The following is a 23,399-nucleotide window of genomic DNA, read 5'->3' on the forward strand; positions in this document are numbered from 1 at the left end:
AGAAAAAATAATAGCAGAAGGTTCCTGTGTATGCCATTTGGTTGTGAAACTCACTCAACCTTTTGTTTCTGAGTTGCTTGTGCTTTATATTAAAGCCTGGACAGTGAATTTATTTTCATGTAATTATTAAAACCATGCCAGTTGCATAGGGGGGTCAGGCACAGTGCAGTGCCATACAAGGATGAACACTGTCTTCCTTCCCTTCATTTTTCTATCTTTCCCATTTGCACTTTGCTCTTCTATTTCCATCCTGAAGCTCCGTCTGCTCTTCGCTTTCTCCAGCTGCCTGGCTCCCTGCTTTCTCCCTTTGCCTCTTTGCTGCTTGGTTTTGGAAGAACTTCCTCCCCTCCATTCAACCCTTGTCCTACGATTCTCTCTAGAAATGGGCCAGCAAGCTAAACTGCAGTTGTAACAGCTAATACTAAACAGACGTTTTTAGGAAGGTTATACGATCTTATGCTTTAGAGTTCGTAGTGATTAGTGTGAATCTTCGGGGGGGGGGGAAGGAAAAAAAAGGGAGGGGAAAGAGTATTTCATCGTTGCCTATTCACTATTTGTCCTACTTCCCTCGGATGCATCTGGTGCTGTTAGTTTGTGCAAAACTTTAGTTTTGTGGAGTTTGTGCCAGTTTGTACAGAACTTGGGTGAGAAGACGGGGCAGGACAGTCAAGTTAAGGACTCCTCCAAACCGCAGTCCTGAGAGGCCTTCGCGGAAGGCAGGCGGGGGTTAAACGCAGCACTGTTACTGCCGGGATCAGAACTGCATGGACAAAACGGTGAAGGCGGCAGAAAATTTGCCACAGTTTTAGCAACACGAGCGCGGGGCGATTTTACCGTGCCGTGAACATCCAGGCACCGCACGTACCCGCAGAGCTTTCCACGCTCGAGGCAGTAATAAATCCGGAAGCGTTTTTAATTTCCCGCTTGATGACACGCGTGTGTGCGCGGCGCTAACCCCGGCGGTTCCTCAGCATCCCCATCGCGTCTCACCGGGAAGCTCTGGCACAAAACCTCACGGAAGGGGCAGGAACCGGGCTGGGACCCTCCGACGCCGTGGCAGCGCCCGGCGCTCCCCGGAAAAACCTGCGACTCGCCTGGCACCAGCAGCTCTGCTGCCCGGGGACGCGGCAGCGGCCCACCACCTTGGCAGCCCAGCGCCGGGAGGAGAACGCGCCTTCTCCTGCCAGGCTTTCGCCCGAGCTCTCCCCTCCCTCCTATCGCGTCTCTGTTTTTAAAGAGGATTTGGGGGGTTTTTTTGGCCCAAACATGCTAGCATTACGTGCCCGTCCCCACAGGGTTCATCGCGGTTTTCCCTGCAAACGCTAACGCGCCGAGGCGGCGCTGCGGGTCCTCGTGGACGCACAGGCCGCGCCACGGTGACGGGCGGGGGCGGCGCCGCCAGGCCGCGCCCGCCCGTCAGGCCGCGCCCGCCCGTCAGGCCGCGCCCGCCGCCTCCGCCGCCGCCGCCGCCGCCGCGGCCCTTCCCGCCTCCGGGGCGGGGCGCGGCGCCGCCGCCCGCAGGGAGCCGCGCGGCCGCGCACACGGCGCCGCAGCCGGGCCCCGAGCCGGCGCCCGGCCCCCCACCCCCACCCCCCGCCGGCCACAGCGGCCCGCGGAGCCCCGCGGCGCCTGCGGTAAGTACGCGGCGGCCGCGCGCGGGCCGCTCTGCGCCGCGGCCCGGCTCCTCGTAACCCTCCTCTCTTCGACCTCCTTCTCTTCTTCTTCATTTCCCCCCCGTTTTTCCCTTTTTACCTTCCCTTTTCCCACCCTTTATCCCCTTCCTCCTCTCCGTCCCCTTCTCTTTCTTCCCCTCTTCCCTCCCCCCCGTTTTTCTCTCCTTCCTTTTTTTTCCTCCTCCCCTCTCTTTTTCTCTCCTTCCTTTTTTTTCCCTCCCCTCCTCTCTTTTTCTCTCCTTCCTTTTTTTTTCTCCTCCCCTTTTTCTCTCCTTCCTTTTTTTTCCCCCTCCCCTCCTCTGTTTTTCTCTCCTTCCTTTTTTTTCCCCCTCCCCTCCTCTGTTTTTCTCTCCTTCCTTTTTTTTCCCCCTCCCCTCCTCTGTTTTTCTCTCCTTCCTTTTTTTTCCCCCTCCCCTCCTCTGTTTTTCTCTCCTTCCTTTTTTTTCCCCCTCCCCTCCTCTCTTTTTCTCTCCTTCCTTTTTTTCCCCCTCCCCTCCTCTCTTTTTCTCTCCTTCCTTTTTTTTCCTCCCCCCTCCTCTCTTTTTCTCTCCTTCCTTTTTTTTCCCCCTCCCCTCCTCTCTTTTTCTCTCCTTCCTTTTTTTCCCCCTCTCCCTTTTTTTCTTGATTTCTGACTCTTTGTGCTTTTCCACTAGTCTAAAGTGAGTTTACAAGGTGCCGTTATTCCCAGATCCTCTGAATGTTGCTCTTCTGAAAGATGGTCGCGGAGCAGGCCCCACGGTCGGCTCTACCCCTTCCTTTCCGTGGGGGAAGGAGAGCCTGCTGTGGGGGAGGTTCGTGAGGAAACCACCCCAGACACAGGATCTGCTTTTCCATTTAAAGATTTAGCTGGTTCAGAAATACTCTGAATGGTATTATTACATTAATGTGTGATTAAAAGTGTTTCATACCTAATGGATCAGGTTTGGTTATTACAAAGAAGCATCTTTCACGTGGTTTTATGCACTTGCAGAGACTGGAAGTGTTTTTTAGTCCTTAAATCCATAGTCAGGCACAACTTCTGCAGAAATGAGCGTGTTTGTGGGTGACAGTGGCAGAGGGAGAAAAGTCAGGTATGCAGATAGCAGGGAGATAGTTTCCCTTCTGAACTCCAGCACAAAAAAATCCTTTAAAATAAATAATTCTTGGGCAGCAGAGGGGGAAAAATGCCAAAGGTAAAATGAATCGCATCCTTGGAAGTGTGTGTGTGTTTGGGGGAGGGGGAAGTCAATAATAATAATAAATAAATAAAAAAGCCTGAGTGGTGGAGTTAGCTAATTGGGAGCAGAGAGAGTGCGACTCCAGCACCTAGAGACCGCTGAGGCTGGTGCACCACAGCCTGGTCACTGCTGAAAAGCGTGTGGTTGTTGTTCAAAAACTGGCATAAGAGCATCTTGAAAAACCCGATGCCCTTAAGAACCTGTCACACAGTCTGCACCTGTATGTTTGTGAGTCCTGCATGCTAATAGTCTTGAGTTTGCATCTGAAGAAGAGTTTTCTTTCTTTTTTTTTTTCCCTCGTGAAAAGCTGTTTTTTCTTACTGTCTGTGCATTGCAGCCTGAAATTTCCAAGCTCATTTCTCGGCAGTGTGTGACAGGGATCACTCTGGTCTGAGAATTGCTGCAGAGGAGGTTGTGTATGTTGTGCTGGTTCCCACAAAAGCTTCAATTTTGCTCCGTCTTTCCTCAAGGAAGAAAACTAAGAGTCATTTCAACACAAAGGCCATGTTTTGCTTTTTGTGTGTTGAAATATGACATAAAGAAGCAATATTCAGTAGTGCCATTCAGCAGGATCAGAGCTGATTCATGTGCATTAGGGAATAGCTGGAGGCTGACATACTGCACTGCCTCTCCAGTCTCTTTGCACTTAGGTGGCATAAAAGCAACATAAAGGATTTGACCACCGTGAAGGTATCCTTGATTTGACAGCTGAGATCGGAATTTGACTATTTACAGGGGAGTATTCAGTGGTGTAATATTCTGCCATTTCTAGTATAGTTAATGTGGCATTCTGAAATAACCAGGTAGCATGGAAATAGAGAAAGCTTCTGTGGTCTAATAATTCTCTGGAGTGATTGATAGAGAGTGGATTGTGTAATCCTGAAATTTCACAGTAGAAAAGGAGCTTTAAGATTTTTGTTTCCTTTTAAATCTTGAAGGACTGACTGATTCCCAGAGGTCAGCATATGTCAGCTGATTGTCCTGGTGCAGAGGTAGGTCTCAGGAAAGATCTGTCAGTGGAGAGATAAAACTTATTGCTAGTCTTGCTTGTGGCAACTCATGGTTCACTCCACATGCGTGCCATCAGAACCTTCCACGTACTTGTCTGCACCTAACATCTCCTGTGTCCACTCGTTGCACCATTGGCATGATGCAGGCTGAGTTAGTGTTAATCAGGGAGAGGCCAGAAATGGCTATTTCTTGAGAGATAGGAAAAGAGCCAGCTGATGTGAAAATTTCAGAGTTTATTTTTCTTGTTTCTGCCTGCCATGTCACTTTGCACCACAGCCTGGCTGTTTGCACAAGAAGAGGAGAAACAAACTTCAGGAGGTTTGTTGGCAGCTGCATGGCAGCAGGTGGCTGCGATCTCCTGCATGCGATTGCCTTTGGAGTGGAAAAGGAGGTGGGGGAAGATATTTCTCCTCTCTAGGGTAGTCTCTGTGGGAAGAGAGAACTAACTTTCCTCTCTGCGATTCTAAGGAGTTAAAATTTCTGGGATAATGATGTGTGTCTGAGCAGCACAATAGACTTAAACTAAATTCCTAAAACCTTTCATGGAATAATCAGATTGTGTCAGTGTTCACATAAGATTGTCTGCAGTACAAAGAGGAAATAATTTACTGTTTGAAAGGCAGCGATTTAAGTGTATAAGAGACCCCAATGTATTTGAACTGATGACTTTCTGTCTCAAGAAAGGTTTACAATTGACAGTCCTTAAAGAGCCATGATAAATAGGATCAGATCATTTGAGGAGCCAAACGATTTTGATCACTATTGTACACTTTTATTTAAACAGGATGGTACAGGGAATGTAAATCTGCTTTAACGTATTGAGGGAGATGTCAGCTGCTATTGTGGCTTACCATTTGTATTGCAGTGATTGTTTAAAGGAACAAAATGCTAAGAGCTTTCCAAGTCTGCCCTAAGCACTTCGGAACAAAAACACTTGCTTTTCAGTTATGATCAAACTCTTCCTTACCTGTTCCTCAGCAAAGGAGAATTGCTTTGAAGATGGCAGAAGGGTGCCTGGTGAAGTGCAAGTCAAATGCAGCTTATTGAGGACCTGTATTTCATTCCCCAGTGTCAGGCATAAACCAAGTATGTAAGCAGGAGGGCCAGCCTCTGGTTCTTTTGGATCTTGGAGAACCTTACAAAGCTGCTCTTCACCCACTGAAAAGCCTGAGTGTTTCCAGATAAGCCCAGCCTAAGCCCAGAATGCAGTGAGCGAGTACCTCATGGTAATGGAAGTTCAGGATTAAAGGAACTGAAAACCCAGTGCAAATAGTTTGCGAAAAATGGTGATGTGTACAAATATGTACCTGTCAAGAGTACAGCCAGATAATAGCTTAAGCTATGGTAACACCAGCTTCACTTCTTATTCTCTTTAAAAAGATGTATTCCCCAGTAAGACCACAGCCAAGATTGCAGAAGTTGCTTCTAACTGGCTTTGTTTTACAAGAGGCCTGAATAAGATAGCAAGATAGATTCAGGACTTCGGGAGACCCTGTTTCTGTCCCAGGCAGGATCAGCTAAGTCTAAACACTATTTTTCTAACCTTTTGAAGACCTTCAGTGATGAGTTTGCCAGAGTCCCTAATGGTTTGCTAAGTAGCTTGTTCTTTAAGTGCAACTGAAATCTCCTTGTTGTAACTTGAGCACAGTAGAAGTAGGAAACAGTTGATCACCATCCTCCTGGTAGGTGTCTTTCAGCTTTGGAGTGTTGAGGGTCTGCCACCCTGAAAGAAGCTGGTAGGAGCTAGGAGCATTACTTTTCTTTCTAAATCAGGTTGGAAGTGATTATGATGGGATATCTCTACAGGACGGCCTCAAGCAGGCAGTTGCTTTTCAAAAACATTGTACGCTGAGTTTGGCTCTCATTATTCACAGTCAGACAGGGAAAGAATTTCCGTTGCACAAATGATAACTCAAATTAGGTCCCTTTTTTAGGAAAGGCATATCTCTTAGAAGGACTCTCTGCTTTAGAGGAATGATTTTCGTCCTTGAGTGGTAAGAATTGTACGTAGGAATGGTTGTTCTGTGGCTTGAATGTTGATTGCTGTGCAAGCATTGGGAGACCTCTTTGTCCAAATGAGAGTAATGTGGTTTCAGCTCTGTGAATGACAGCTAGCTTCAATGGCTGGTGGAGCTACTTCTCTGTCCTAAAGAAAAGGAGAAATTGCCTAGTGCAGCCTAGAAATAGTTCAGTTAACCCTGTGCTCACAGTGGCAGTGTGCTCTCTGCTTTGTCCCTTTTCTGTGCTGCAAAGTTCTCTGAAGGGCAGAGTTACAGACTCTTCGTTCGTGTCCTTTTGATCCAGGGCCTCAGATCTCTGAGCTGGAGAGGACATAGGTCTGCAGTAGCTGCTTTCGTCTGAATAGATGTGCTGTCTTCACGTAACATTGCAGCGTGTTAACTGGTGGCATTTGAGATTGCCTAACACAGGGATGTAGTAACTTGCTGAAGTGTCTGCCAAATACAGCAGTGGCTGTGACGGTCTGAAGGCATCAGAGAAAGGTTTGAGAAGAGCTGAATGAGTTGGCAGATGCACAGCAAGGCTTCCTAGAATCAGTAAGGTTCTGCAGCAGGATGCACAGACTTTGGTTTCGTGCTGGAGCTTACTGGTGAGGGACAGGCTGAAAGTGCTTTGCACCTTATTGTGGGCCCAAGCATGGCTCGCTCAGGCGTGAGGTTACAGGACAGGGCTGACAGGATAGAGATGAGTACACCATCCAGGCTATCAGCATGTTGTACAAATCCTCCTCCTCTTAATTCAGAAACAGAATGGCCAAACTGTGACTATAGCAGATGTAGTAACCAGCAGTATCCATGGAAAACAGGCTCGAGATGAAGCTGATGACTAAACCTGCTCTTTGCTTTGCAGCACACACGTTCTCTGGTAGTCTCCACATTTCCCCCACAGACGAGGAACTGCCTGGGGTCAGACTTACAGCATCCATTGTCTCTTCAGTATCGCAGAGAGTGCTGTCTCCTGGCCACGGAGCAGGAGATCAAGGTCTCAGACTCTGGTGCTCCAGTTTGGCTGTAACTTCCAGAGCTTCTAGCATCCAGTTCCTCCTCAGGCAAGAGCACAAAAATAGTATTGTCTGCTACCATATATTTCAGGTAGACGTTTTCTGTGTGATAGGTTTTAGCAGTCTTCAAACCTCCCCCCCTCCAAATTTAGTTCCGAAGTGGAACCGTTTTCATCCTCTTACTTTTCAGGAGTAGCTTTAAAAAGGAAGATCTGACAGTTTCTGACCCACTGATATGCGTGTTTTTTCATCAGTTTTTCCCTCTACTGTAGATAGCCCTTAACCTGTAGGCAGTACAAAACAAACCCTCCAAGTCTTAATGCTGGTTCAGACTTCACAGTGCATACTTTGTGAAGGTGCACCCAAAGACAGAATCATAGAATCGGTAAGGTTGGCAGGAACCTCTGGAGATCATCTAGTCCGATCCCCCTGTTCAAGCAGGGTCACCTGGAGCATGTTAGACAGGGTTGCATCCAGGCGGACCTTGAAGATCTCCAGAGAAGGAGACTCTACAACCTCTCTGGGCAACCTGTTCCAGTGCTCCATCACTCTCACAGTGAAGAATTCCTCCTAAAGGTTTGCTTTTGATTTGGGGATTAATTAGAGGGATAAGAATGCCCCCTGGTTGGTGTTGTTCAGCCCCGTATTCCTCTGCTGCTTCCAAAATTATTTTAGAAAGGACATTAAAAAGGATCCATAACAAAATTGAATTTTATTGGCCAACTTTGCACTGACTAATTATAAAACAGCGTAACTCCCTTTCTGTCAGGGGAGCAATGCTATTTCACACCATCTAAGAACCGGGACCCAACTATCCAGACAGACTTTCTTAGATGTGGATTTGACTTTCCTCCCCCACCTCCTTGCTCTTTATTCGGTTGGTAAGTGTTCGTTGCACATATTGATTCATGTATGCAGGAAGAAGCATAGTGTTATTAAAAAAATGAGTAGTTGGCAAACGTTCAGGTCTTTTAGATATAATCATCCAGTTTGGAGTCGTCTTCAGCATATCAGGGTTCCTAAATTTAAATAGAGATCTGGAGAAATATGGTAATGAAAAGTGGTGTAACAGTCATGTGCTCTGTTGCAAAGGCTGGGTTTTGTCAAAGGAGTTTTACAGAAGATTTATGATGAGTTTTGAATTCTAAACATGAATTTGATAAGGTCAGGAAGAGATGAAGTATGGATAATGATATCTTGTTGCTGCAGTTAAAAGGGAAGTCTAACCCAGTTCATGTCTTTCAGATAACTATATTAGCTCATAAATTTTCATAGCATTTTTTTTTCCTTCTGACTCAGAGGCAGATAAGTAGCATAATGAATGGTAGGTTTCACTTGCTTCAAATGAGCGTGAGAGACTTGGAGGGTCTGCACAGCAAGTCAGCAAAGAGCTGTTCAAAGTCTCTCTCTGAATTTATGGCAAGTTGCAGCACATTGGTAGGGTGTGAAGCAACACTGCTGTTTTAACAGGGGTCCTGTTACCCCACTACCTTACACTTTGCGGGGAGATGGTTCATTGGGTGCAGTTAGACCTTGCAGAACTTCTGGATTCCTTCATAGGTGACTATGTGACCCTATATGTTATATGAGATCTTGTTCAGTAAGCCAGGCTTTCTTCCTTCTTAAAATATTCCTATAAATCCTGTTAATGCCTACACTTATTTTCTCTTCCTTTCTGAAATATGAGCAAAAATGATTTATCATTTGGATTATTTTACAGTAGCAAGGTCCTGCTGATTTTTGCAAAATCCATTTCTGGTTTGTATGCTTTGCAGGTGTTTTCTAAGTTACCATTATTTTGTAGCCAGCAGCACAGTTACATTTGTATGGTCATTCAAGTGTGATGGACGGGTTTACACATTAAATACAGGCCTACCATAGCACAATCAACCCAGAAACAATTCTTACACTTACCAAGCAGGTTTTTGAAAAGGTAAAATAGAGGGAAGTTTACATGATTTCTTGTGTTATAATTAACCTCTTACCATCTGTTTGGCAACCTTGTGGAGAAAAGCACTGGGGTAATTTTTTGATAATAGCTTTTGGAAGCAATTGGGTGAGGTCTTTTCCCTTCTTTACCTCTCCCCCCCCCTTTTTTGTAATGTATTTGTTTTTCATATTGATTAGTACTGCAAAATGACTGAATTCGTCACTCCCGCTTGCCCTCCCAAATATGATTGTGACCTTTCTGTGTGATGAGAGTTTAAGTGGAGTCTTTAGGTGGAGCTAACATGTAGGCTGGAAGGGAAGGGTTTCAGTGCTCATCTTCCCCTCAGGAACTGGACCTGTGCTTGCGGAGGAGGCTGTTGGGGAAAAAAAGGACCCCCAAAGCTGAGGGTATGTGATTAGGAAAAACCCTACGGATATGGGGAGCTTAGAGCATGCTTTCTACTTCATTCTGAATAAACCTTATGGGGTGTGAGATGGAGTGAAGGATTTATAACACTTGGGAAATGTCTGATGCTTACCCATGTGTTTAAAAAGTGATAGCTGAGTAATTTTTGCATCCAGGGATGAGTTTTGCCAGTTCTGCTTGTGTGAATGCTTGTTGTGGGCTCCTTGTGAACCAAAACGAGTTTGAAAGATGAAGTGCTGACGGCATCTTTGCAGGGCCACGTGTCAACAGAGAGTAGTTTGTTAGTAAATTGACCATCTTAACTATGGAGGTGAAAGAAATTGGTGGAAGCATACTTTGGAATGGGCCTTTATATCACCAATAGGTTTGGATGTCTGAAAGTTGGAAGTGCGTTTATTTGAGGAAACACTTTTGAAATGCAGCATGCTCTGTATATATTCCTTTCTCTCTGAAAAAGGATGTCCTGGCTCGCTAGAAGTGAGTAGTACGTGGCTGTGACTTGCCACGGGTTTTTCGTGCTGAAGGCTGAACCTGTCCGCACTCAAGCACTGCGAGGCACCAGCACCAGGAGCGTCTGGCTGCTTCTGCAGGCTTTCTCTGAGGAGGAGAGTGATGAAAGATCCCTTCTTTCAGGTTAATGTTTTATCTGTTATGTATTGCATGCTCACTTCACCTATATGAAAATTATTACGTGGGCCTGATTTTGGATAGAAAAACCAGCTCCAGTTTCATCCTTGTATAACTCAGCAAAATGTTTGCTTTTGAGCCAAACACTTTTTTTTTTTTTCCTCAATGTGAGCCATTTATTTGGCACCCGCGAGGCTCTGCTTTTTGGGCAGATGATTGCAGACAAAATATAGCATGATGCTGGTGTTACTGGATGTTTTCTTTATTATTATTTTTTATTCTTGTCATTCCTACATCCTGCCTGTTTCTGTTGCTTGCGAAGTATTTGTGAGGCTGCTTTCTGGTAATGCACTCGTAAACTGAATCCTGTCTGCATTCCACGCTTTCCTGTATGTCCTTTTTGTAAGGAAAGAGATGACTGATATGACTACTTTGAGGTTGGTGTTAATAAGCTGATCTGTGCAGAGCTCTGTCCTGGAATCTCCTTAGGTGATAAACATTGCCCCCCAGCAAAACAATAATAGGTTATTTGGGGTTTTTTAGGGAGCGGAGGTGCGGGGGACAACTAGAGTTTAGTTCTCACTAAAGCGTGCAGAGGCCTCTGTGATTTAAAACAGACAAAAGGGACAAGAACACCAGGGGAAGAGTCTGTCTCGGAAGTATGGTTAAAATTGCTCCAAGCAGGGTAAAACCAGTCTGGCACCTGGAAGGTCTTGTTGTCCTGGTTATGGGAAGTGCAGCATTTGGCAGGGATTTCATGCATTCTCTGTGCTTTGGGGAAGTTAGGACAGATTTACTTATTCCATGTATATATGCAGGGGGTTTAGTGTTTTGTAGTGTGGGGTCAAGATACTTCTGATTGAGTATCCATGGCTCAAGATATCAGTCAGGAGCTTGAGAAAAGAAGAGAATCTGGGAAGAGGAAGTTTTTATGGTATTAAAAAAGCTAGAGGAGGCTTTCTGTTAGTGTTACAGAACTTCACATTTCTATTTAAAGAATATAATGAAAAAATTGCAAAGACCAACTTCTTTCAGGTTTATATTAGGAAATCTTTCTGTTACAGCCTTTGTGATTTCTCTGGGAGGATAGATGGAGCTAGAAATAATGCATTTCCGAAACAGTCTTTACATCCTGGCTCTGATTTCCCACAGGAATCTACTGCAGTGAGGATTTTTTCATCTCTTCGAAGCAGCTCTGGCAGGAAACCTGGTAGGCAGCCTGTCCTCCCACAGAGCAGCCGTGCCTGGCTCTCCAGACTTTCTCCACTGGAGCTCTCCCTGCAATTATTTATTTACTTCTTTATTTATCAGAAAGTTAATGTCTGTGGAGTGTCTGGGAATGAAAAAGAGGGTTTTCTTGGTGATGGCATGTGAAACATGCTTAATGCCCTGCTGTCTCACAGGCCCTTTTCAAGGGAAAGTTGAATGGGGCTGGTTCGTGATTCTTTTTATGCTTTTGGGTATTTTAAGCTACAGCTAGGCTTTTGGAGCCGCATTGTGTTTTATTTAAGTATCACATTTGTATGAGATGTTGAAGTTTCTAGACATTAGAGGCTGTCCGAAAAAAAGGGAGGCAGTGAGGGTTGAGTTGTACTGGAGGAGCCTGACTCAAGCAGCAGGATCGGAAGGAAGCCAAAATACCCCGACACTTGCTGCGGTGGAGAGCGTAGAGCTCACATATGAGATCAGATAGGCTCAGGGTTTGCCAGTCTGAGTAAGTAACGGTTGCTCTATGTGCCTGGTGTACCTCTGATGTAGTCATCCATGAGCTGGCTCTCAAGGCCATCACTGTTTTATTATTATTATTTATTTAATTAATTTCATTTAAAATTTTTAAGCTTAAATGAATAGTAATGATGGTGATTTGTTTTGCTGCAGAGATGAATCTCTTGCTGACAAGCTGCTGGTGCAATATGTGCACTGTGCTTTATATCCTGCACTTCCCAGAGCTAATGCTATTTATACAACACTTTTGTTTGTTGGGCTTTTAACTAATAGTGTGTCAAGGGAAATAAAGTCATATTTTTGGAACTGACTTTTCTCTCTGGAGCATAGTTTTTCCTTGATGATATTCCCATTAGCAATTTATATAAATGTAAAGATGTCCTCCTTTCAATGACTCTCTCCATTAATGAGAAAATGCATCATCAGAACATCTAGTAGGTAGTGTATTTGATTAGGAGATTCTTGTTTTAAAGATTAAAGATCTGTAAAGTTTGACATTTAGAAGTTTGAACATTTTTCTTTAAACATTCTTTTCCAAACTCTGACAGGATAAGAGTATGTATAGCCAGCCATGTTTTTAAATTAGGCTTGCCTCAATTTTAGCTTGCTTAGTTTTTGGTCTTAATATACATCAAAACATCTTGAAATGAAAAGGAATTTCTGGATTGAAACCATTTTCCCACAGGCTTCAATTTGTTCCCAGCCAAAAATACTCTTTTTCCAAAGGCAATTTAGATTTCAGTTACCATTTTCCCAATTTTTAAGGAACAGACTCCAAATAGAAGAAGAAAATCAGCTTTGCAGCTTTTCTCCTCTTCATCCCTTTCCATGCTCTGAGGTGTCTTCCAGAACACACGTATGGTGAATCTGCTTATTGATCTGCCAGAGAATATATTGAAGTGTGAGTGGATTTCCTTTCGGGGGAGAAAGAGTAGCTTTCTCTTTAATTTATGGTGTGCCAAAGGCAAATGGTCGTTAATAGAAACTGGATTAGAACCCTCAGCAAAATCTGTAAGCGCCGCTGCAGGTGACCGTGTTTGTGCTGTTGGGTACCGCTGCGCATGGAGCTGTTTTGCCCCAAGACCTCCTGAAGCATCAGCCGAAGGGCAGGCTGCAGCAGCGCCGGGGCTCCCTGCCTGGCGCCGTGCGGGACAGGGCCCCAGAGCGCTGGCACAAGACGTACTGTGCAAGCAGTGGGGTGGGCAGAGGCAATGCTGCTTGTGAGGTTTTGGGACAGTTCAAAAAGGATGTTGGGCAAATTTGCAGCAGAAGAGGTGAGGCTGTCGGAGAGCAAAACTGCATAAACTCTTTGGCTTTGTCAAACTGAACAGTGCAGGCGCTGAAATCCGGGTTTTGAATTCCTTTTCCTCGCGTCCTGTTAAGTGCCGCATCAGCCTCAAGTTTGTGCTGGTGTGTTTGAGATACTGGTCTCTTGAATGGTGGAAAGCTGCATGCAGTGAAATGTGTGCACCAAAGTATGTTGTCTTCAGATTTGGTGTTTGGTAAAAAGTTGCAGAATAAAAGTGTAGTGTTGAGGTAATAGATTTTCCTCTCCCTATAGGTTATCGCCAAATGTCCTAAGGTTAGATTGATTTATTTGCAGCTGTATCGAGAAAATGCTCTCTGGAGGATCTTTGACAAGTGCCACGTTTTAAATAACCTGTTATGCTGTAGTTAGAGAGCATTACATTGAGATGGAACAAAATAAGTCATGAAGCAAGAAGCTGCTTCTGGTCTAGATGGTAATGTTACCTGCCAAGACAGCAAAAAAGTGTCCTGCTGGCTTTACTCCATGTTTCTCAGGGAGGATGGTTCAAGCAAGGTGCTGGTGCCTTCACTGGAGAAGACCATCCTTGCTTCTAGATAACATGGTAGGTGACAATCTCCCCCTTTAGAATACAAGCTATCCTCCCTGCTCTGGTCACCCACGTGTCTGATACTGTTATTTTTGTCAGGAAAAACCTCCCTGAGGCATGCAGAGGAGCATGTGGTCTCCATGGCTGCCAGGCTAAAAGTGGAAGAAAATATTGTTTGGCAGCTTGGAAAAAGAGATCCACCACCCCTGGTGTGCTTCCAGGTCAACTCCATCCTGCCAGATGGAAAGCAGGAGAAGACGTGGACATGCACTCGGTGTCCTCACTGTAGGTGGTCTGCAGCAGTGACAAGTTTATGGCAAAATTAATTAGGATGTATTAAAACTTCAAACCCATAAAGGCTGTCATGATGGTGGGGACTGGAAAGTGAAGAAGTCAGACATAGTTTGTTTTTTTTTTTGTTGTTGTTGTTTTTTTTTGGTTTTTTTTTTACCCCAGTAGTAGCATCATGGCAAATCGTGAGTTGAGGTGCTTTGTCTGAACAATATAAGACTTTGACATTGTAGCCCAGGGGTATTTCTCTTCAGCAGCTTGATCTAATGAGACATTTAAAATTAAAGTTGAATAAAAGAAAGTATATTGTTCTTAACTTAAAATACCTTGTTAATAACTTCTTAATATAAAATATTGAAGTGTTTTGTAGATTTTTTTCAGTAAAAGAAACTGTCTTGAAATAATTTTTTCTTTAAGGAAAAGCTCCAAACTTACTTCATTTAAGAACCCTAAGCTTGTTTCAAACATTATGGGATATGCTTTTCATTGTACATATTATTTAAGTTAACATCTGTCATAAAGCAAATGAAAGTATTCAGAGTCGTCAAATTCAGTTAGTTACAGACACATTTAAAAGCAAGTTTAGATGTTTATCTAAAAGTAATTATTAGTAATAAGTAACTATTTTAACTCCTGCATTCTAAATAAAATTAAAATCTTAATGGCAAAATTTTCTGTGGAGCAAGAACTTAATTTGCCCAACCACAAGCACTTTGCGAGTGTTAAGATGCTTAGGAAAATGCCATGGAAGTGGATCAGTCTGGTCTGTGAAACCCTCGCATGTTCGGCTTTTTCTGAAGCGTGCTTTTCCCATCTCCGTCAAATAGCTAACCACACTGGCTCTTTCACCTTGGCAGGGATGAATTTATTTGGTGGCTTCGGATGCCGTTCGGATGCTTCAGTGATTATGTTGACCAGAAAAATTTTAATAATCCTCATACTTCTGATGAGCTACATCAAGGGGCGTAAAATACCCTTTTTGCCTGCGTGGAGTCCTGTTGTGAGCTTGAGCTATCCTGGAAAGTGTTAAAAGCAGTGAATTAATTTCTGTGTCGTGCCCCGGCCTCCGCTGCAGAGCACAGTGCAAGGCAGCTGGGGCAAAGCTGGCAGGAGACAGGATTTTTTCTCTGAATTCTTTACTCCTTTACCATCAAAAGATAAATTTCTCAAAAGCTTGTCCAGCCTCTCTGGGTGACTATATCTGTCAAAAATATGAATGTTGTGCAGTGAAACTGCTCAGCGCTTAGCCAGCTTTTGTATCCTGAAAGCTGTTGAAATATAGGATGGTCAAAATGGGCTTTGTTCTCCATTTTAGTCAGAGCAGCTCAATACTTCCTAATTTAAATACCAGAAAAGATAAATTTTGTTCTGATGGAAATTAAGGACTTGTATATACACACGTAGGAGTTTTCATCAAGGAATTTGACCAGGGTTTCCTGGGTTGCCATGTAAAGGTTGGAATAGAATGGATATTCATTTACATGCTGGAAAAACGCAAAAGCCTGAAGTCATACTGAGAACCAAATAAAAGAGAATGTCAGCTAGCTTGTGTTTTCATGTACTTCCAAGCTTTTTGTTATTGAGGCACTTCATATGGGTGCATAAATATCCTTATGGGTCTGTTTCTCACATACAACCTTTTATCTTCCCCTAGAGAGCTTCACAGCAAATACTAACAAAGTTGAGTACAGTAATTAATCAGAATTTTATGTTTACAGTAATACAGTGTTGACCTTGAAGGCTGGTCATGTGTGCAGTTAAAACTAGGATGTTTTCTTTGCCCTCAGTCCAGGGGAGCTTCAGATTTCTTGCAACGAGAGAGAGCTGAGACCAGTGCTGGTAGCTGGTGGAGCCTGGTCATCGCTGCTGCGAGGAGGGGAGCGTAACGCTGCTGGAGCCCAGCGTTCCTGCCTGCCTCAGCGTGCTGGCCTCAAATATCGAGTTGGTTGTGAGTGGAAGGAGTTTTGGTTTTGCTTGAAACAATAATGAGTGCCTCTCTGGAGAGCGTGAGGGCGAAACAGTCATAGTTTGCCACAATTTTCATAGTAGAGCAGCTCTAGCATTTAAGAGCTGCTTGGGGTTTCTTGCAGTAGACCGCCTTGCCTATCAAGTTTGAAACTTCTCATGGAAAGACACTGCTAATGAAAACACTAGTAAAGGAGAGAAGTGTAATTTCCCTCTTTCCAAGCAGCCAGTGGAATGGTGGTTATGGTCCTAGTCTCAGACAGCGCAACCAGCCTGGAAGTCAGAGGGACCTGAGCAGGTCAGAGGCGAGACATGAGGACTTCTCTGGTTAGAGCTGGATGCCTTGGGTGGTGCCTTTCCCTTATGTTGAGATGGAACAAAATCTCCCTCTTCTTGAGAGGTGCTGCATATCAAGGCTATTTATTTCAGAGGTATTATTTTTTGATTTTTGTATGTATTGAGAGCTATATCCCCATTAGTGATAATTATGAGTTTGCTCTCCAAATGTAGAAGTGGATTATAGGATTATAGATTAAATCCAGTTAAGATAGACTGAGACTAGGCATGGAGAAAACTGTCCCTCATTTCTGTTGTGCTTTCCGTCCCAACTAGATTGTGCCACTTGGCTCGGCAGGTCAGCAAAACTAGACGACCACTGTATGGGGCTGTGAAAATCCTACAGAAATTGTTACTACTGCATATATTTGGCTCCAGGAACTTCTGCTCAAGGCATGAAGCAGTCCCGGCAAATCTGGCTAAGATTTTCCTTTTTGTGTGAATTTGTGTTAGCCTGCGACTTCTGACACGTCTGTTTTACAAGTCCTTAATAAGGTAGACTTTGCTGATCTTGTTTACTGCTACATATAGAAAAAAGCCTAAAATTGCTGTAGAATGCATGTAAGCACTTGCAGGTTTTTTGAGGATGTTTACTACCCTTAAGTAGTTATTCTTGGCCTATAGAAAATAAATTGACTTGCAGTAAAAAAAAGCAACTTAACTGAGGCACAGGGTTGAACCCACGCTGTGGGCTCACCGTCTGCTTTTCTTTCTTCACCTCCAGTTAGTATCTGCAACATTGGATTGGGGGTGTTTTTTTTGCTGTGTGCTTCACAGAACAAGGCAGATGTGCATTCAACTGGTTGTACTAGAGAATAAATTGTATTTGAGCGCTTTCCTTTTTATTAACAGTGAACTTCGGATAATTGCTTACTCCGCTTTTTTAATTAGTCTTTTCTTAGGGAAAGAAATGTATTTCTTTCATGATAAAAATGCATAGCCCTGATGATTTCATGTACTACTGTTTAGAACTTGGGCTCTGCAAACAGTCCTTGTCCGTCTGATCTTTCAGTCTTGTGTAAGGTTGTGGCTAATGCCCGATCACCCTAAATGTGGGCCCTCCGAGGAGTGGAAAAAGGAGGGGATGTGTAACCAGATCGGTGAAACAGGGGCACGCTGAACTGGCTACTCCTAAAACCATCGACGGAGAGCGATTAGCCCGTGGTGCTTGCTGTGAAACCCGCTGAGAAGAGGCACCCAAAGAAACGCTGCCTCCAGAAAGCCATGCCAGCTGAAGAGCGTTGTTGCCTGCAGGGTAGAGGACTTGTCACGGGATGCAAGGGGGGGGAGACCGTTTGGGGATGGTGCCAAACCTATTGCAGGATGCTATAAGGGCATTTGGGAAACGTACGAGACCTGTGATGGGACATTCAGGGGAAGGACCAGGAGCAGGGAAAAGGAGGGATCAGGATGGCTTGGGCAGGACCAAACTTGGGAAAAGGTGGGGGGAGGGAGTGACAAAAAGGGCTCGTGGCATGTAAGGAGATGGCTGGTCAGCGTGCTGCTGCGGCTGTGCCCTGTGCTGGGTCGCCACAGTCAACGTTACGTTCTCGCTGACTCCTCCTGGCTGTCGTCTTGCGGGCGCTCTCTGTTGCCTGTGAACATCAGCCAGCCTCAAGCGGGGCAGCTGGCGAGCAGACGGGAGGTCTGAGTTCCTGTGACTTTGGGAGGACTGGGCATCCAGGAGCTACCGGCCAGGCCAGGCGGCTGCTGCCAGCTACCGTGGTCCATATCGCTGCTTCGTTCTGGTCAGCTGGAGAGGAAGAGCAGGACTGGAGCCCCCGTGCTGCCCGCGTTTGTACTGGTGGCACACGTGTGCGTGTCGGTGGCCAGAAGGGCATCGTGCTGCCCGCATTGGCCTGTGTACTGGACCTGGGGGCCTGGAGCCACAGCAGCCATGCGTTTGTCCGGCTGGTTTCTAATGTCTTGAAGATGTGTGTTTCTCGTGGGTTTTTTTCTTTCTTTCTTTTCTTCTGTCTCTGCTTCCTGTTAGTGCCACTTGAAACTTCAGAGCTGATCTGTTCATCTTTACCACAGGGTGAATTTTGCCCCCGTTCAATTACAGAACAGTGAAGATTGGTGAACATTGGGTGAACTTCTTGCAATGAGGCGTCTAACTCAAATTTTGTTCAGGTTGAGGGTGGGGGAAGACTGTTAAATTACGTGATCAAATTGGAATAAAAATATTGCCTTTGAAATAAAAAAATAATTTTTCTGGAGAGTAAACTTTCTGGAATCGATCTGGGGTATGCACTGTTGGCCACTGCCATCCTTTGGTGGCGAATCATTACACAATTAATGACTTTTTCTTGCTGATTCTTGTCCTGTCCTCCAACAATTTTCAGTGGCACATATTAATTTTTTAGTGTCAGTGATAGTTTACAGCCTTTGCGGAGAATGATCCCACAGTCTAAAGGAATGCTTCATGTGACAGAGCTTCCAGATTACACAGCGGATCTCTAATAGAAACCGGTATCTCGGTGTCCGTAAGGTGGTTGTTGAGAACACCAAAGCTTTCTAAATAGTGCAGAGAAGATCGTATAGCTTGTGTTTTTCTAGGAGAGACCCCGTGTAAAACCATGTCCAATTTCCCTGATGGAAATGTAGATAATCTGGATAAAGAATAGAATTTTTATATCCTGCGCTGTCTTTGGGGACTCTTCTTGGCTGCAGGCCAGAACATGAGCCCTGTTTGGGTTTCCCTTTTCACGCCTGTTTCTGCATTTCTATTTTTCTTGAAATGCAGAATAGTTTGAGCAGGGCAATTTAGCCCTGTGTTTCATATCTGTGCTCATTAAAGAAAGTGTTACAGCAGTATTCAAAACAAAAATAAAAAATTTGTCTCAAACTCTGTCAATCTAAGCTTCCAATCCTATCTAAAAAAATTGAAAGTATAAATTGTATTATCACGTGTCAAATGAACTGAAATTATGAATTTTACTGGTTCTTTTCATTAGCAAGTATACAAACATAACTTGCAACCTTGATTACAAGGAGCAGCATTTCAATGGACAAAAATATAAATGAAGCAAAAAAAAAAAAAAAAACAGGAGGGGTTTTTTGTTTTCTTCAAATCAATTTATTCCTTTTCTTTGCGTAGGTTCCTAAAAATTAGCACTATGACTGATGGAGACTATGATTATCTGATCAAGCTCCTGGCCCTTGGAGACTCTGGCGTTGGAAAAACAACATTCCTGTACAGATACACTGATAACAAATTTAATCCAAAATTCATCACAACAGTAGGGATAGATTTCCGGGAAAAACGAGTGGTAAGTGGTCTTATATGAATAATGTCTGCTATTTTTTTTCTTCTTTATTCATTATTACTGAGAGTAAATTTTGTGTAGCTGCATACTGCTCCCCTTACTGAGGGGTAAAACATGTGTTGATGCTTTTCCTGGTCTAGTTTTTGGTTCAAATAAGTCATAATTAGGAACGAGGTAAAAGGGAAAGATGTCATTATCCTTAGCTGTTGTTTGGTGCACTGATTTATTGCATATTGTCATCAAAAGATCTTTCCAAGAGCAGAGTTTACATGATGCTAGTGAGTGAGGTTTGTTTGTGACTAGGAGTAACTGTAGCCCCCAAACTCGTAATTAAACAGAAAAGATGGAAAATGATAGAAGTGCAGAGGATTCATCTTATTTCCAGACCACACAGCAAGCTAGTGAAAGAAATAGTTCTGCCAAAGGCACCACACTGCTTCTCCGCGCATGGAGCAGTAGCAAGGCTGCGGATGGAGCATAAGAAGTGTATCCCGGCAGTCCTTGCCGTTAGGGCTGACGGACGTCGTACCGGGGGCCAGCTTGCTTGATACTAAATAGGAGATGAGTCTTGTGTACTGTCGGTCTGATTCTTCTCGTGGATATGGAAACACATGCTTTTTTTTTTTAATTTAATGTGACTGATATATTTGTCTGTAGATCCTGACAAATGCAGGCTAGATACAGGGTTTAAATTCAACTTTCTAATAGTAACAATTGTACTTTGCTTAAATAGTTAAAAAAAAAAAAAAAAAAAAAAAAAGTGAGAGAGAGAGATTAGACCCTGGACAATGATTTTAGACATTTCCTTGATTAAAAATTGTAAATACTTCCCCAGTTCAAAGTTTGGAGAGCTGTTTAAATTTTCTTCTTTTTAACTTGCATGAAATACTTCAAGAATTTTGCATGAAAGGTGTTCGTAGGTCTTGATGACACAGAGATGACTCAGTTGGCCTAAGAACCACTGCTTATCTAGAGTTTTTCAGCCTGGCAAGGGAAACGTGTTAAAAGTTAATCCTTTTACCTGGGAATAACTGTAGTTCTGACAAAAGTTTATGCTCTTTACTTTGAACAAGACTAAGTGCTTTTCAGCTTTTCATCAGGTTAATGTAGGACCTAAAAATCATTCACAATATCTATTATTAAAACATTTCTCAGTTTTGTAGTAGTTGACTAAAAACAAATGTCTTGGCAATATTAAACCCCTTTGGAGGTTCAGGTGTAATTTATGTGTTCCTTGGTCCCCTGTTTGAGCCGCGTCAGCGTATCTGCATATGCTCTGCTCAGGGCACTTTTCAAGAGTGTGTAGGTCCCAGGGGAATCTGACAATTAAAATGCAATGGTTGTAGTGCTGCAGTACTAGAAAATTAATCATTAGGCCTTAGGCAGAATAAAAGAACCTTGGATCTGGATTTTATCATAGATTACTCTATGCTCACAGCATTATGTAAGTTCAGGCTGGTAAAATGTGATGCACACATTTTACCAGCCACAAGTTGGAATCTGGGTCATTCTCCTCGCTGTCAGATTCCACTGAGGTAGTAAAATATTAATGCTTATTTTTATTGCAAAGAAATGTCTGAACATGCAAATTGCTGGAGCGCTCCTTCTCTGATTATTCAGAGGCTCTTTAAAGTGTTCTGAACATGCACGCTGGATTCATTCAGGAGGGCGAAACTCTTCTGCTAAAGGTTGCAGTCAGATTTCTTCACTACCTTTTCCATTACTGTATATTTTGGGGGTAGGATGATTTATAAGAATGGGAGAAACTCTTACATGAAATTACCAGCTTTGAAACATCTTGAAGGTCTATTGGAATAAACTGTCTCCTAAGAAAGAGATTTTAAAAGTTGAATTTGTGTTTTTTTATTGTATAAAAGTCACTTTAAAAAGTGACCCTATGTGATTCCTTCTTTAATTTGCTAAATATTATAGGAAGATGCCCTGGCAAACATATTTAATTTACACAATGGTGTCAGTGGTTGATACATTGATGCACTTCTGATTTTGAGATTTGGCACCTGTGACAAGGAAAAGTGTGTTGCAGTCAGAAGCTATATGCTGAATTTGCAACAATTTAAACAAATCTCTAGAATTACAGAATAATTTAGGTTGGAAAGGACCTCCAGAGATCATGTAATCCATCCCCCAATTAATGTGGATTTGTTTGTGCAGGATAACTAGACACTGTATGTTACAGCCCAGGGAGGGCAGGCGAGGAAGTGTTTCACTTCCCCAGGGAGGTCCAGCAGCACCTCTGGATAAAGCCATGCCCATAAAATCCACATTGTATCTTGATCTAAGCACAAGAGCTATGTTTGCCTGCTTCTAAAAATTTCTAAGAATCTACTATACTAACTCAAACAACGAAGACAGATCATACCTGTTTTTTGCCCCCTATCTTTCAGGATATCAGCTATTTTTCACACTGTTTCATTTCATAATGAATTGAGCCCCAGTAAGTGCTGTTTGTTAAGCACTGTGAGTTTGCAATTCCAGTTAGTAAGGAAGTCATCAATGTTGAACAGAAATTAATGAAGAAAAAATAGATTTTTGTAATAGAGGCTAATCCTATCAACCATCTATAATAACAACAGCAATGAAATTGAATGCAGAAAGCTTGCTCAGCATCCTCATATACCAACTTTTACAGAGTTGGATCTCATTTGAAGTACTGAATATGACCAAGTTATCTTTACAGGGCAGCTTCCATAAATGTTTCATGTGGCTTCTGAGTTTTTAAATGTTATTAGAAGCCTCCCTCTGAAGTGACTTTTAATAGTAAGAGTCAGCTTTAACTTAAGGACTGAACTGTTCCTCTTTACTTGTTGCTTAGTTCCCACACAAAATGTAAAAAAAAAAAAAAAATGAGGCAAACGATGGCTTTCAGTATCAGCACTACTATTGTACTGATTTGACTCTTCTTAGGTATACAACAGCAGAGGACCAAATGGATCTCCAGGAAAAGCCTTTAAGGTACATCTCCAGCTTTGGGACACAGCTGGACAGGAAAGGTAATGAGTTCAGAAATGCTGTACAGCTCATTGGAAATCAAGGTTTTTAACCTTTCTGAATAAACCATTGAGGGGGGAAAAAATCAAAAATCATGTTATTTCAGGACAACAAACATATATCAGAAATAAAGTTTTTCAGACACAGCTTTGGTACAGTGGTTGGAGAAGCTCAGAAAATAGGACTGTGAGGAATTTTCCCTATCAGTAAGCTTACTTTACCTATCTAGCTTATTTTCCCAGTAGACAGTCGCACTGAACAGTCAAAAACATGCAAGTAGCCAGCTACTCTTCCTTTGGTGTCTTTTTCAATACTTGCTCTATTAGGCAATGTGCATCCATCAGTTAAGTGTATGTCATCTCTGCAGTTGGATCCATTTCTGTCACTATGATCCGTGATGCATTAAATACTTCTACATCTTTTTTTTATTTTCTGTGCTCTTTCTGCACCCCACATCTATCTTTTTTTTTTTCCAGTTGAATCAGACAAGCAGAATTCAAACTGATAGATTAGTCACCAGCAATGTTTATGTTTTCACATATAAGCTTCCTCTGGTAGATTACTAACTCACTCTGATTAAGAGCTATCTACTGATGTGATACATCACAGCAAAGATGAAGGTTGTGGATTTTGCTTCCATGGGAACATATGTTCACTAAATCATACACACTCTTTGTATTTCAGGATATTTTAATGGAAATTTTGCACAAATGATTCAGAGGAGGTTTACACTCTTTCTCATTTTCCTTTACTTGGTTAAGACTTGCCAAAAATATGTTTAACTAGAACTGTAGGGCTCAGTTTGTGTTAATAGAGCTATCTTATCTTTTTCCTTCCTTCAGATTTCGAAGTCTTACCACAGCATTTTTCAGAGATGCCATGGGCTTTTTGCTAATGTTTGATCTTACCAGTCAACAGAGCTTCTTAAATGTCAGAAATTGGATGAGTAAGTAGAACAGTAGACCTTGCCTATACTGGTTGACTTGAAGCTTTCATGTGTATTTTAGGCTTCTAGGTGTCATTATGTGCATCACTGTGAACTGAA

General features: G+C 43.1%; 1 protein-coding gene across 1 annotated transcript in view; it reads left to right on the top strand.

The window, feature by feature from the left end:
* The first annotated feature begins 1,592 nt into the window (after positions 1 to 1,592).
* The window catches only part of RAB27B (RAB27B, member RAS oncogene family), a 32,046-nt gene continuing 10,239 nt past the window's right edge, over positions 1,593 to 23,399 (top strand). Inside the window, exons 1-4 of the mRNA XM_062600092.1 lie at positions 1,593 to 1,634; positions 19,177 to 19,348; positions 22,271 to 22,356; positions 23,197 to 23,300. Of these exons, the coding sequence (XP_062456076.1) occupies positions 19,196 to 19,348; positions 22,271 to 22,356; positions 23,197 to 23,300 (343 nt within the window). The 5' untranslated portion in view covers positions 1,593 to 1,634; positions 19,177 to 19,195. The remainder of the gene's footprint in view (positions 1,635 to 19,176; positions 19,349 to 22,270; positions 22,357 to 23,196; positions 23,301 to 23,399) is intronic.

This window comes from Rhea pennata, chromosome Z, assembly GCF_028389875.1.
Source record: "Rhea pennata isolate bPtePen1 chromosome Z, bPtePen1.pri, whole genome shotgun sequence".
Taxonomy (NCBI): Eukaryota; Metazoa; Chordata; class Aves; order Rheiformes; family Rheidae; genus Rhea; species Rhea pennata.